At 33.0% G+C, this 15204-nt stretch overlaps 1 protein-coding gene across 1 annotated transcript; it reads left to right on the forward strand.

The window, feature by feature from the left end:
- Positions 1–3338: 3338 nt before the first annotated feature.
- LOC134265527 (uncharacterized) lies at positions 3339–12810 on the forward strand. The gene is made up of 12 exons (XM_062747747.1): positions 3339–3440; positions 5706–5780; positions 5998–6051; positions 6911–6995; positions 7565–7734; positions 9283–9284; positions 9610–9713; positions 10305–10475; positions 10646–10681; positions 10783–10894; positions 11188–11274; positions 12620–12810. Exons 1-12 carry the CDS (start codon positions 3361–3363, stop codon positions 12742–12744), a joined length of 1101 nt encoding a protein of 366 aa, XP_062603731.1. The 5' UTR covers positions 3339–3360; the 3' UTR covers positions 12745–12810.
- Positions 12811–15204: the final 2394 nt, after the last annotated feature.

Consider the following 15204-nt stretch of genomic DNA (forward strand, 5'->3'; position numbering starts at 1 on the left):
CATTTTTGAAAAAGTAGCAAAATTATCACTAAATAAGAAGGTTCATAAAAATAAACAAGTTAACAAAAAATGGTTTGATTCAGATCTTTGGAAAATGAAGAAACAACTTAGTGAAAAGGCTATCTTAATATCTAAATTTCCTAACAACCCTTTCATACGAGGGTCTTATTTCAAAGCTAAAAAAGTGTATGCTAAATTAAATAAATACAAAAAACGACAGTTTGTTCAAAATATTTTCGACAAGTTAGATCAACTAAAGGAAAATAATCCTAAAGAATACTGGAATTTAGTCGCATCAATCAGAGAAGCCAAAGAGGGGAATAAGGAAAAAACTGAGAAATGTATTGAACCAGATATGTGGCATAACTACTTTAGTACCCTGTTTAAACTGCCTAATAAGCATTCAGAGAGACTACAAATTATTCAAAATAAAATTAAGGAACTTGAAAATGGACCAAACTTTATATCGTTTAGTAAACTAGACTTTAAAATCTCTTTAAAGGAATTACAAAAATCTTTGTCTAGTATAAAATCTGATAAAAGCCCTGGCCTGGATAATATTACCAACGAAATGTTGAGAGTAGCACAAATTTACATGAATCCTTGTATTCTAAAATTGTTTAACAATGTCTTCACTTCCGGAATTTATCCCAGAAAATGGGTAGAAGGTTATATAACACCTATTTTTAAATCAGAAAATCCCCGATTACCCCAAAATTAGAGGCATAACCATTACCAACAGTATTGGCAAACTTTTCAATATAATACTTAACAATAGATTAGATAATTTTTTATCGGAAAATAACATCATTCACGAAAGCCAAATAGGATTTTCAAAAAAAGCTAGAACTTCGGATCATTTATTTGTAATGAAATGTCTGATCGACAAATACACCAACAAAGGTAATAAACGTTTGTATGCTTGCTTCGTTGACTTCCATAAAGCATTTGATACAATAATACACGAAGGCATAAAACTTAAACTTCTTCAATTGAATATAAATGGACTATTCTACAAAATAATATGCAGTATGTACAAATACAGTTATATCTCGATTAAAATTGATAATAAATTAACCCAACCTTTCTCACCTGAACTAGGAGTAAGACAAGGTGATGTCTTAAGCCCGAATATATTCAAAATATTCTTAAATGATCTCGCAAATTTACTAAATGAAGATGTTGTTAACTCAGTCTCACTTTTCAAAAAGCAAATAGGAGCTTTATTATATGCAGACGATTTAGTATTATTATCTGACAACCAGCTAGCCCTGCAACAAAAACTTGATATGTTATACAAATATTGTAAAGAATGGTGTTTGGAAATCAATGTTAACAAAACAAAAGTAATTATTTTCAACAGAAGTGGGCATTTATTAAAAGAAACATTTTCAATTAATGGTATTAATATAGAATGTGTAAAAACGTATAAATACCTAGGTATAATACTCTCAAATTCTGGTTCTTTCAAAGAAGCAAGGTGTAATTTATATAACAAAGCTTTAAAGTCATCATTTAAAATATACAAAGATATAAAATCAACAGATCCACCCATTAAAACTTTACTTCATCTATTTGATCACATGATCAAGCCAATAGCTACCTATGGATCCGAAATATGGGGTGTATTGTCATCATCAATGCAAAGAAAAGAAAAATGTTTATTTGATATATTTAAAGATTGGGAGATTGAAAATCTTCATATGAAATTTTGCAAATTTATCATAGGGTCTGGGAAAAGAAGTACCAATATTGCAGTTCTCTCTGAACTGGGTAGACAACCAATATTTTATTCTATTATTATAGCAATTATATCTTACTGGCACAGACTGGAAAACATGCCTGAAAACTCTTTGTTATACAGTGCATACAAAGAAAGCATTATCTTGGACAGTTGTAATGTAAATAGTTGGTTTTCAAATGTAACATATTTCTGTAACAGAATGGGCATAGATTTGTCAAGATGTAAATCAATGAAACTAATAACTTTAAAGAAACATCTGAAAAAAATTATTAGAGAAGATTTCCTTCAATATTGGTTTAAACAAAGAGATGATGGTTGTCTATCGGGTAAACTTACAACATATTTCTATATAAAAAGAAGTTTTGAAATTGAAAAGTATTTATTATTAAAAAATTTTGAACAAAGAAAAATTATATGCAAATTTAGAGTGAGTTCACATAACCTCAGAATAGAAAGTGGAAGGTACGAAAAAAAACTAAACTCTGCTGGAGAGCAAACCACCCTTGCAAGAAATGAAAGAATTTGTAGAATGTGCGACATGAACTGTGTGGAAGATGAGATACACTCACTGATTGAATGTCCATTATATAAGCATGATAGAGATGACTTTTTTAATATTATTGCTAAAAGTAATAAAAATTTCTATACTTTAACAAATAAAGAAAAATTTTTATGGATTATGTCTAATGAAAATGACATGTTGCTTATCAAGCTGGGTAATTTTTTAATCAATATCTTTAAAATAAGAAATAGCAAATTATGCAATGTTAAACAAAGAAACAAATAAATACAAAAGAGTAATATATAGAAATACTTTAAACAAACTTTTATTTACAGTATATTGATTATGTATGTTGTAATCCCCAACTGCTGTAACATCATTTATCTTTTGTTAGTTACTGCTATCAATTTTGAATTTCTGCTTGTATGTTTTTTTTTCCTTATTACTTGTATGCCCTGATGGGCCCCAAATTGGTATTAATAAATCTTATCTTATCTTATCTTATCTTATCTTATCTATAAAGTGGGGGGGGGGGGGCAAACAGCTTTTCAATGAACATTTTCAATAGTAAAAGTATTGTTGGCAAAAAAAGTGGGGGGGGGGCAGGCCTCCCTAGCCCCCCCCCCCCCCCGGTTGCTACGTGCCTGTTCTCCATAAAATGTAGGCAAAAGCCTGTCCACTTCTCGAAAGAGAATACCTATACTTCAATGAAACTTTGTTGGGAAAATTTACATTTTTGAGGAACATGTCGCCTGACCTTAATTTGTGCATAAATAGTGTTTGGAGAGAGAGAGAGTCTTTATTTAGGAAAGGTTTTCATGCAACCATGAGAGATCACAGGCGCCGGTCGGAACCGGGGGGGGGGGGCTAGGGGGCCACTTTTTTTTGCAAAAATAGGCATTGAAAATTGGAATTCACCTTTTTTGTTGGTTTAGCCCCCCCCCCTTTCAATGTGCTTTCGACGCCCATGGAGATAAACTTAAAATATATTGATCTACAACCAGTCACCACGAGAGATCATAAACATCATGGTGACTGGGGTTTTCCGGGTTGGAATACGGCACCAATCCCACTTTTGTTTTTTTCGCTGATAGAGAAAATTCGGTTTAAAAGCATGTCAACGACTGGAGCTGGAGAACTTCTGGATGGCGATGGTCCTGATAGGAAAAAGATTAAACCAAATGAGTGTATCAGGTAAGCTAATTTCAACCAATGTTATCATGTCATGCTACAGTCTACAGTAAAGAATATGATTTTGTTTTCATACGTGTATTGCACATGTTCAGTACTTGTTTCACTTCACTGATTGCTGTTAATTTTCAAATCACGTAACGCTCTACTGAATACAAAAATATAAAAATCCATACGCTGAATACAATTTGTACACATACCGCGTTTAGATAAACAGTAAAGTACCTTTGCTAAATATAGCAAAGGTGTTTAGTTATTGGCCAGTTTCTGAATTGTCCCATTTATGTACACGTCACAGGTAAGTACAGCACACGTGTACACGGAAAAATTCACAATGCCGTTATAAAAGAACTATTTCTCTGCTTGACTTTAGTTTGCTGCCCGGGTGTTTATTTCTGAGAGAAAATAATTATTTTTAGCTTACACATGTCATGTAATTAATGACACCTCCATTTAAACCCCCCTCCAAAATGAGATATTCTGATCCGTGATGGCTTATTTATACAGTTGATAACCAGACCGTCACTCTTTCTAGGGCAATCATGGCTAGGTAGGCATGTAGGATGTCAAACTTTATGCATTTAAAATTTTTCTTTCTTTCTTTTTTTTTTTACATATCCAAATTTAAAAGATAATTTTGATATGTGAGCTACATATATGATTGTGCAATAGAAGTATTTGAGAAAAACCTATTTAATTTTACATTTAGTTTGTACATTGTTGAATTTCTGATAAATCTTTTTTAATCAGTGCATAGTAGGAGGAGGATACAAGATAAAATTTGGCTTTAAAGTGGTCATATTATTTAGCAAACTTGACAGGAAACAAAAAAAACATGAATATGCATGTAAAACTAAAAAGACATTAAGTGCAGTGTAGGATACATAATGTACAAGAAGACATGCATCCTGAATAATAACTTTATCATCATTGATAAAATAGAATTGTTTGCAATTAAACCATATCTCAACAGTTTTAAAATATAGTATCTTGAGGGATGATCCACCACTATGAATTTATTTTTAAGGTTAAATGTTCACAACTTTTTTTTTTGCTAAATTTGTTTTAAGAAAATGAATAGAAAAAACTAGATTTTGTTCGGTAACGGGTTCGTTCGCCCGATCTACCTGTTCGCGGGAGTCCGTTCGCGCAGGGTCCGTTCGCCCAAAAATTTCTTCGCCCAAAATCCTGTTCGCCTTATAAAAGTTTCGCCCAATACTTATATATATATTATATACTAACTTATTTGAAATAAAAATTAACATATATTCTTATTTCCTTTACGAACTTGCGTTATTTTTTCTCGAATTATTGTACCAGGAACAATGTTTATTTAGTCTTAATTAATTTTTGATTTGATTCTAATGTATTTATTAATGACTTAGTGTTTGCACAACAGTTAATTAGATGACTAATATCAATGTTAATCGGAGGGATACACCCGTGTTGTTTTTACGAATATTGGGGGCTATGTTTTGACAACAATTAAGTATGACCCTATGTGTCAATATGCATAATCTTCTGACAGTCTGTTTTATTTCGAATGTACCAAAAATGTAAGAAGAAATTCATTATATTATATTCTACATAAAATTTGGGCGAACGGACCCTGTGCGAACGAGAAATTGGGCGAACGAACTCTGGGCGAACAAGAAATTGGGCGAACGGGATATCGGGCGAACAATTTTTTGGGCGAACGAACATGAAACCATTTTGTTCTATAAACATAGTATAGAGTACTATAGACACAACCAGCTTTGTTAGACCAATTAAATTTTTTATTTTGAAAAAAGGGAAACCAATACCCTTTTGACATAATTTTTTTGTAAAATAATGAGAGGGCATGGATCCAAGTATTTTCTTAGGTTCAGATTACTGAACTGTATTATAACACACTCAGGTACATAGGAAAAAAATCAGAAAAAAGGCTTTTAACTTTGACATTGAACCTGGGAGAATCTGCATGAAAATGGACAAATATTGATAATTCTCCTGCATCAAATACTACAGAAATTCCTGTTCTGATTTTTGGTCCAATGCAGAAAAAAGTAAAATGTTATATTCAAATATACCTAATACTTTTTTAAGGCTTTCTAGAATGTTAGATTTCAGCATAACAGAGAGCTAGATGATATCATTCAATTATGATTAAATTAAAATATTTATCTACTTGCATTAGTACATTGCAGGAATTCCTCAATCCTGAAATGAAGACTTTTTTAAATTTAAAAAACAATTTCCTTCATTTGCTAACTGTTTCTTTGACAGGGAGGGCATACTTCTGGGATATGGAAATCCTCTGTTAGACATATCTTGTAATGGAACTCAAGAATTTCTTGACAAGTAAGTTTTCATAGATATAATTTATGCCAGAGTAATTGCTGAAGCCTGAATTATCTCAACCATGAAATCAAAGCACTTGCCATTTATCAGTAAATCTATCTGGCCTGATAAATATATAAATTCATATTACAATACTCAGTTACTGCAAGTTAATAGTGATGATGTAACATTTAAAATCTTTTAAGTAATGTTTTAACAGAGTAGTTATTTCTATAAGGTATGGCCTGGAGAGAGATAATGCAATCCTCGCAGAAGAAAAGCATAAGCCCATGTAAGTAGTTCCAAATATGTATTCTGGTCTATATAACCCTTCAAGTAACACTTGAAAGCTTTGCTGTTGATAACATGTCCATAGGAGTTCATTTATATATAATATATCATAGTTTTGCAATAGATCCCATAACAGGTGGGGAAGGGTGGGATAAACAGGAGAAGGAGAAAGAGAGGGGATTGAAGATGAGGGAGAAGGGTGGGATAAACAGGAGAAGGAGAAAGAGTGGGGATTGAAGATGAGGGAGACGGGTGGGATAAACAGGAGTGGGAGAAAGAGAGGGGGTTGAAGATGAGGGAGAAGGATGGGATAAACAGGAGTGGGAGAAAGAGAGGGGATTGAAGATGAGGGAGAGGGTGGGATAAACAAGATTGAAGATGAGGGAGAAGGGTGGGATAAACAGGAGATGGAGAAAGAGAGGGGATTGAAGATGAGGGAGAAGGGTGGGATAAACAAGAGTGGGAGAAAGAGAGGGGATTGAAGATGAGGGAGAAGGGTGGGATAAACAAGAGTGGGAGAAAGAGAGGGGATTGAAGATGAGGGAGAAGGGTGGGATAAACAAGAGTGGGAGAAAGAGAGGGGATTGAAGATGAGGGAGAAGGGTGGGATAAACAAGAGTGGGGGAAGAGAGGGGATTGAAGATGAGGGAGAAGGATGGGATAAACAGGATTGAAGATATATAGAACAAATGGGAAAAACAAGAGTGGGGGAAAGAGAGGGGATTGAAGCATGAGGTGTAGAAGGATGGAAAATAGAAAGAAGTGGGAGAAGGTCAGGCCCCATACAAGATATTGAAAACATTTTGTGTGAAACTGTGAATGGAATAGGAGATTTTATGATATTTACATGTTTAAAATAGGTACAAAGATATGGTTGACACTTTTGGGGACCATGTAGAGTATGTTCCTGGTGGGGCCACCCTTAATGCAATCAAGGTAGCACAGGTAAGTCATGGATCTTCACATCTTTGTTACACCTTTTCTACTCCAGGTAATCAAAGTAAACAGGTGAATGTGTAGGGAAATATTGCCAACAAACTTGTTGTTTCTTTTTTATACCTAAAATCTAGATTTAAACAAGATGTGTTTGTGAAACACTATGCCCCCAATGGTAACACAATTCTGAAGGTCACAGCTGAAGTCACATAATCAAAAATGTCTGTACCAATGGAAAGGTCTTGTCATAATGAACAATCACGTCAAATATTAAAGCCTTACCCTTGACAGTGCAATAGTTATGGGCTAGGTTAAAGTTGACAACAGACAGACAATATAACCAAATATTGGCAATTGTAAGATTAATTGGATTAGGGCATTATTTTCAAAAAACTATGTTGATGAACGAAAGAGAATTCCATTGTTCATTCAGAAATGACTATTATCAAAGTGGTTAAGTTATATGATTCCTACCAGGGTAATATATTAGTTTAAATTGCAAATCTAGTTCATCAAATAAAGTTTCTCTGTCCAGTGATTTATAATTATGTTCATAGCTAAGCTATTTTTGGTTTTAGTGGCTATCAGGAGTCCCCCAGGCCACCACATTCTTCGGGTGCATCAACAAGGATGAGTTTGGTCAGATCCTGGAGAACAAAGCTAGAGAGGCGGGGGTCAACACACAGTTCCAGTACACTGACAAGGAGCCTACAGGAACGTGTGCTGTCATCTGCACTGGAAACTTCAGGTAGGTCCCACAGAAAACCTGACAACAGGGCTAGCTTTGTCCTGCTCTGGAAAAATAAGTCATGTGATGATCAGTAGAAAGTATGCCTGTAAATGTGCTTGTTAGTATAAGTTTTGGGGCTGAAAATTTGGCAAGGTCCTGATTTTCCTGGGCTCCCTGAACCCCTCCCTTGAGAAAAATCCTCCATTTATTTAGGATTGGCATCTCTAACAGATCCATCAGGAAGTGTGTAGTCTTGATTTCTGGAAGTACATGCCAGAAATGTACTCCCTTTAAACAGAATAAATGGCATAAGTATGAAAATAGTTTTAGACAAAATTTTATTCCCTTGGATTAAAATGTCAGTTTTCAGTGAAATTAAGAAAGAGTTTCAGTTTTGAGAGTACATGGAGGTTTAATTAACACTTGATGAAAAATATTCATAAATGACAAGTACATGTATCAGGTCATATCCTTGGGATCTTGGAACTAGTCCATTTATACACCTACAAGTTACAAGTGAAGTGTGTAAAACCTGTGTAAAACAATTACTTTTCCCTTGAGCTTCATGTGCAAATGTCCAATAAGTGACAATAAATAAGTCAGACAGAAAATTGAGCATGTTTTTGCATGTTATATGAAGCTTGTTCAAAACAGTTATTGTAGATTCCTTATTTTTTTGTGAGTACTTATTATCGCTTAAGGCCTCTTCAAAGTCAAATCGCGAGAATAATGATTCGCAAATGGATGGTTTGTCAAATTTTCTGATTTTTTATTTTTTTATTGTAGTCCAATTAAGTTCAAATTTGGTATGGTAAAGCAAAAAGTAATTTTATATTGTTTGTTCTGGTTTGGAGCTGGGTGGTGGGGTAGATTCCTTAAGTTTATATAAAAATAATTTCAGACATATATTTAAAATGTTACATTGTAAAAATACTGGTATGAATAGGTGGAATAATTAGCTTTCCTTTGAAGAATCTTTATGTGTGCACATTGAGATTAATTACCACCTCTGTCTGCAAATGAAGTTTTTTTGAAGTTAACATTTGGAATGCTATGCACACTCTGAAATGTGGATTTAAGTATAAATGTTTTTTACTTTATTTTTGTTGAAATACCCTACTTTATTTATTTTTTTATTTATTTATTTATTTTTTTATTTTTTATTATTTTTTTTTTTTGGCTTCATGAAAATTCAAGAATCTGTGTGTTAATTTTTAAGGCAGTAGGATAAAAACTTCATTATTATCATTACTGAAAAAGTTCTTATTATAAATTAAGAATAAAATGATTTGTCTGTTAATTAATCCCTTGGGATTATTATGATTCAGAAAATTTAGAAGGCTTATCTTTATCTGTCACTTTAAGATTAATGAAAACCTTTGTCTGCAACTGCTGTTTGTTTTGAAGTTCAGATTCCTTCATGATATATATTTGCATTCAATAAAGGCTGGCATTTTATATAACACAAGCTCCATTATTGTTTAGATATACATTTGGTGTGTTGTTCTTTACTGCCTTATGTAAAATAAATACAAGGATATTATTTACAGGTTTTTGGATATTCAGGAGTTATCTTGAAATTTTAAGAATACAGTTGCTGTTTCTTATTCGTCATATATTTTTTAACCAGAGAAGCTGCAACATTTACATTTCATGGCGGGGCCCTTCTGACTACAGTTTTCTATTATCGCTTAAGGCCTCTTCAAAGTCCCTAATGATTCGCAAATGGATGGTTTGTCAAGAGATTTTTTATTGTTTTTAGCACCATAAAAATAAAAGCAAGTAATTTTATTTTGCGAGTTGTGTTCTGCGAAATTATACCAAAAATAATTTCACACATATATTTAGGATTACAGTAAATAGTGGTATATAGATGATAACTAGGCGTCAAAGCCATGTGTGCCAATTTAGCAGCAGCCAACTGTTTTACAGAGGAACATCTGGAGACACCAGCACACTGGAAACTTGTAGAAAAGGCCCAATATTATTACCTTGCTGTAAGAGAATCCTATAGGTCTGTCTCTAGATCATGACTAATATTATTACCTTGATATAAGTCAGAATCCTATAGGTCTGTCTGTAGATCATGACCCAATATTATTACCTTGATATTGTTAATCCTATAGTCTGTCTGAATCATATATTATTACCTTGATATAAGTCAGAATCCTATAGGTCTGTGTGTCTGTTTGTTAGTAACCTTGAAGAGAAGGCCCAGTATTATTACATAGCTGTAAGTCAGATTCCTATAGGTCTGTTTGTCTGTTAATAAAGGCCCAGTATTATTATGATTCAGAAGCTATAAGTCAGAATCTTGTTCGTCTGTTAATAAATATATTACTACCTTGCTGTAAGTCAGATTCCTATAGATCTGTTTGTCTGTTAATAAAGGCCCAGTATTATTACGTAGCTGTAGGTTAGAATCTTGTGTGTCTGTTTGTCTGCCTGTTAATAAAGACCCAGTATTATTACGTAGCTGGTAGTCAGGAATCCTACAGATCGGTCTGTCCCCTCCTATTTTTTGTAAGAGAAGCCTCAACATTTACACTTTCATGAATTGAGACTTCTGATCTACAAATCTATTTCAGGCATTTCCCCTTACTGTTAGTCCCCCCACTGTTATGAGAATCGGTAAACACGCCCAGGAGTCTGGTAAAGTGTTTTGTATGAACCTGTCTGCACCATTCCTTTGTCAGTTCTTCAAAGAACCCATGCTCAAAGCCATGCCATTTGTAGATGTTCTGTTTGGAAATGAAACGGTAAGTCATGGTAATGCATTGTCCATTATAAGATCCTTTGTGAAGAAATTTGCAAAGAAATTTGTAAAATCTAGCATGACTAAATATAATATAACATCTAGAGTAAAGAGACTTCTTTTCATCCTTGTATGTTTTGTTAACAGTTGATGAATTAATTATTATCTTTACAGGAAGCAGAGACCTTTGCCAAAGAGAACAACTTTGGGGTAAGTGTCTAGTGACAATAAAACAGTAGCCAACCCTTTCTGTCCACACCATGTGAGTGTTTAACTGTAGCAGTAATCGGTCGATATATATTATATTTCAGACCACCGATATTGCACAGATTGCACTAAAGCTAGCCGCTCTACCGAAGGAGGACAACAAACCCAGGACCGTGGTCATCACTCAGGGATCCAATCCTACTGTTGTAGCTAAAGGTCACCTTTATTTATATGTATCCTTGTTTGTCAAAAACTATTGATTTATTGAATAATATATTTTCAAACTTTTTCATATAAGCCCATCATAAAGATTAAATTATCAATGTTTTATCGTTTTATCTTTTAATGGAAAGTTTGATAATAAGAATGGAGATTTAATTGATCTTTCCAATTATTTTTTTTTTCAAAAATAAAATGGTACCAGTATTGCAAAATATCCTTCTGACATCATTTCACTTTGCAGTATTTTAAAACATGTACTTCATCAAAGTGTGTATTTGTTATAACAGATGGTAAAACAACAGAGTACCCTGTCATTCCTATTGCTGACAAGGATATAGTAGATACTAATGGAGCTGGGGATGCCTTTGTTGGAGGTAGGTGACATTACTGTAAAACACCAGTATTAGTATTCACATTTCTACAGTCTTCAAGGTTATGTCCCTTGACACAGCAGTTACATACGAGGGTTGATCCAAAAGTTCGTGGAATTTCTTAATATTTCATTCATTTATAAGTGAAATTGGTTGAAAATTACATATGAGAATAAAGACACTTGTTGAATATTTTAGATTAAAAAATATTTTAAATATTTTAATAGTAACTCTTTGGCAGTTGCCATAGAAACGGATGTTTGGAAATGCGGGGGAGACATCAACGCGTTTATTATCATTTTAATTCTTAATACTTGAAATGAGAATTAAACCGATCTTCGTGTTTTTGAAAACAAAAATTATGTCATTATTACGATTGCTTGATCTTTTATAAACCTTTGTGTGTGTATTTTACTGATTTTCCTGGATATTTTGTTTATTAGTTAATAATTTATTGTTCATCTTAAGGTTGTTAGACGACGTCAAATTTCAGTCAAGTCATAAGTTTTGTGAAAATCCCGGGATCGCTCTATCTTAAATGCGTTTATTATTGACATAGACTGAGGAAAAATGCATTTAGCCACTGGTTTTCCAGTGGCGTAAGAAAATGAAGAAAAATAGAACCTTCATGGACGTTGATTAAAGGTGTGGCCGCCTTTTTGAGGCTCTGTTTTAAGTGTTGTCCCCCTTGATAAATTGAAAGCGTTAATAGACGTTGTCGGCTGACGTACTGTTCTTGACATTGCTACTGAAATCGGAACATCATATGGAAAGATGGGGGGTATTTTGAAATATGAGTAAAAAATGAAGATAAATTGGTGCGAGAGCATACCCAGGCTTTTCTTGAGAAAAAAAATGGAGAAAAGGGCAGCATTTTGAAAAATTACGTGTTCGAATTTGACATTACGGTAAGATGATTCTATAATGTGACGTGACATACCTAACTTGACGTTACGTCGAAGTCTCCCCCGGGTTTCACAACCATCCATTTTCAGAAAGCTCTTGTGACCTTATTAGTAATTGGAATGTGGTGAAATTTTCCAGTATTGTTGCATTATGACTCTATTTTATAAATATGCCTATTGTTTGCTCTTGTCAAATCATGATAAAATTTTAGAAAGAAATTCCACAAACTTTTGGATCAACCCTCGTATTTTAATGGTACATGTATCTTACACTATTTCTTGTTTAGAAATTGTATCATACGCTTGTCAGCTGCATTTCACTCATTATGGGAAACTCAACTGGCATTGTGTATACCTGGATAAAAAAACTGAACATATTTTGGAAAAAAATTAATTTAAAAGTTTAATAATGTCAGAATTTATTATAATATATTTATTAACAGGTTTCTTAGCCCAGCTTATTAAAGGCAAGCCTATAGAGGAATGCATTCGATGTGCAAACTATGCAGCTAACCTTATTATTCAACGATCAGGATGCACCTACCCAGAGAAACCCGATTTCCACTGAGAGCTGTACCGCAGTGGAGAAGAGTATTAAGGGTAATGCATGGGCATGTCCAAGAGGTTGTGCAAATCACACACGAAAAAATCTCTCTCTAGTGAATCAAGTGCAGAGACTATCACTTCTTTCAATCACCTTAGACATTAAACAATTAAATATGACTAGGACTCTCTCATACAAAGACAAGTCATGATGCAATTAAATTATTGAAATTTTTATCAAGTACTATCTATGGTATATATTCTGTTCACAATTTTATCAGGTATTATTTATGGTCTACAAACTGTTGTATATTTCTTTTTTTACAATATGTTATTTCTGGAAATTATGATGACATCAGTGCAAATGAACTGAATGTATTAAGTATGTTTTGTATTAAAATCTGAATAGTTTTGTTGTTTACCTTGTTTTTAAATATTCTTTACACATGTAAAATATTGATGACGCAAAAATATGTAATTGCAATCCCTATCAACTAGGGATGTCAAAGTGTTAATTTTCCTTAGTGGAACATTCGATTGCATTATTCGAACGATAGTTGACTATTCGGAACTTTTTTTGATTGCAGTTTTTTTAAAAAGCTTATTAATGAAAATAAATTGGTAAATTGAAATAAATTATAGAAAAGGGGAATTGTAAACACACAATATCCACACCTCAGGTGATATTGTTAAAGATATATACTGTTCAATGAATGATTGCCCAAGCTATAAAAATGCCTTTTATACATGTTAGATTATTGTTATTATAATTATCGAAGCATAAAAACTTCACGGCTATGCAAATATTGTGTGTTCCTAGCATTTGAAATTCCTAGAGTATAAATAGAATTGGTACAAGTCAAATAATATTCATAATCCAGTATAGTGTGAGAGCTATTTAAAAAAAACTAGCCTGTTCGAAAAACACATGAAGTATTTTTGCATAATGTACTACAATTAATAACAAAAACGTCAGTGATTGAGAAATAATACTGTATTTTCCATATGTACAATGTGGAAAATTATTGATATAATTTGACTGTGTTTGAGCTCTTATAAATTCGTCTGGGGACGTACACTATATAGTTTGAAGAAGGACGCTTTTTCAATTTTGAGATGAAAATTTCATTATCACCTTTGTGTTTTTTACATATATCTAATATTTGAATGTTGTTTCATTATTCAATCGTCACTGTATTTTCCATTCGATTGATAGTCGAATAGTTGACTGTTCGTTGACATCCCTACTGTCAACCAGTCTCACCAGCTGTGTGCTTTCTGTCATGATCGGTCAATGGAAAAATGCGTAAATGAGTATGAAATGCCTTTAGTCAGCAAGATAGGTTGTATTTGCCAACATGATCAGTGTATCAATCATAGAAATTTTGAAATGCTGGCTTAATCAGACTAAACAAGACTGTTGATATCCTTGTTTAATCAACTTGTTTGTCAATAGCTTGCCTCCATTTTAGAAAGTTTTCATACATAGAGCATGCTCATGTTTATTGAATCAGCTGAGAATCATAAACCCCATGTGCAGGTGATGTGTATATTGAAACATAAATTGAGGGAAGTTGATGATAAAAAAGTCATATCACATAAGTTTTGTTCTTAGGGTATCTCTAATGTCTTTTTCTGGTAAAATATCCAGATGTGTCAAACTTTGTTGTATCTATTATTTCAATTTCACTTGCAAGAGATACATTAAGTGGATATTTGAATAGAATTTATTAATATTATTACTTGGTACCTGGTGATAGATTTTCAAATTACATGTATGTAATCTAAATGTCAAGTTGAAGGCCACAGCAAGTCTTTTCTTCTTCTCATGTATAAGTTTTTGAATAAATTCTGCTTCTTGTGAGTGCAATATACATTGTGGTTGCTAACAACTGGTTCATAACTACATTGATAACAACCTAACAATGTCAGGCTTAGTGATATTTAATTCAGAACTCTTTGAGCATATGTTGAGTTTGGGATGATACCTCCAATCAGAAATGCAGGCATCTTTTAATATAAACTTCAAAGTACTCTTTGGTGTACAATCAGAATGTTTTTAAGCAAAATGACAAATGACAAGGTAAGTAAATTCACTAGTTCTATTTTTATTGAAAAAGCAACTGTATGTATCATAATAATTATGATGCCAAAAATCCAGGATTTGATTTATTGTATGAAGTGTTGAATAGCCAAACGTTTTAATGCCATTGGTTTGGGGACCCAAAAGGAACCCAAATAATTTTGGATATATAATGAATACTTTCATATTTGCTTTTCAAGTTCCTTAGAACATGTCATTAAATAAACTTATTTCTTTATTTATCAAATATCATATAATAAGATATAATAAAACAGAAGGAGAAATAGAATAATACAGTGCACTTTGTTAAATTCAGCTAAAAGAAATCAAAGCATATCTGACCAGATTTAATGATTGATGTGTTATAAAAGTCGTATGTTATTTCTTTAAGAAAAGTTGCCA

Source organism: Saccostrea cucullata, unplaced genomic scaffold (genome assembly GCF_032062105.1).
Source record: "Saccostrea cucullata isolate Sc308-1 unplaced genomic scaffold, CSIRO_AGI_Scuc_v1 ctg836, whole genome shotgun sequence".
NCBI lineage: Eukaryota > Metazoa > Mollusca > Bivalvia > Ostreida > Ostreidae > Saccostrea > Saccostrea cuccullata.

Excerpts from the sequence above, each read along its gene's own strand:
- LOC134265527 (XM_062747747.1), top strand. The coding sequence starts at position 3,361 with ATGTCAACGACTGGAGCTGGAGAACTTCTGGATGGCGATGGTCCTGAT. Across the intron at positions 3,441-5,705 it reads AAACCAAATGAGTGTATCAG|GGAGGGCATACTTCTGGGAT; the intron begins GTAAGCTAATTT and ends TTTCTTTGACAG. Across the intron at positions 10,476-10,645 it reads TTCTGTTTGGAAATGAAACG|GAAGCAGAGACCTTTGCCAA; the intron begins GTAAGTCATGGT and ends TTATCTTTACAG.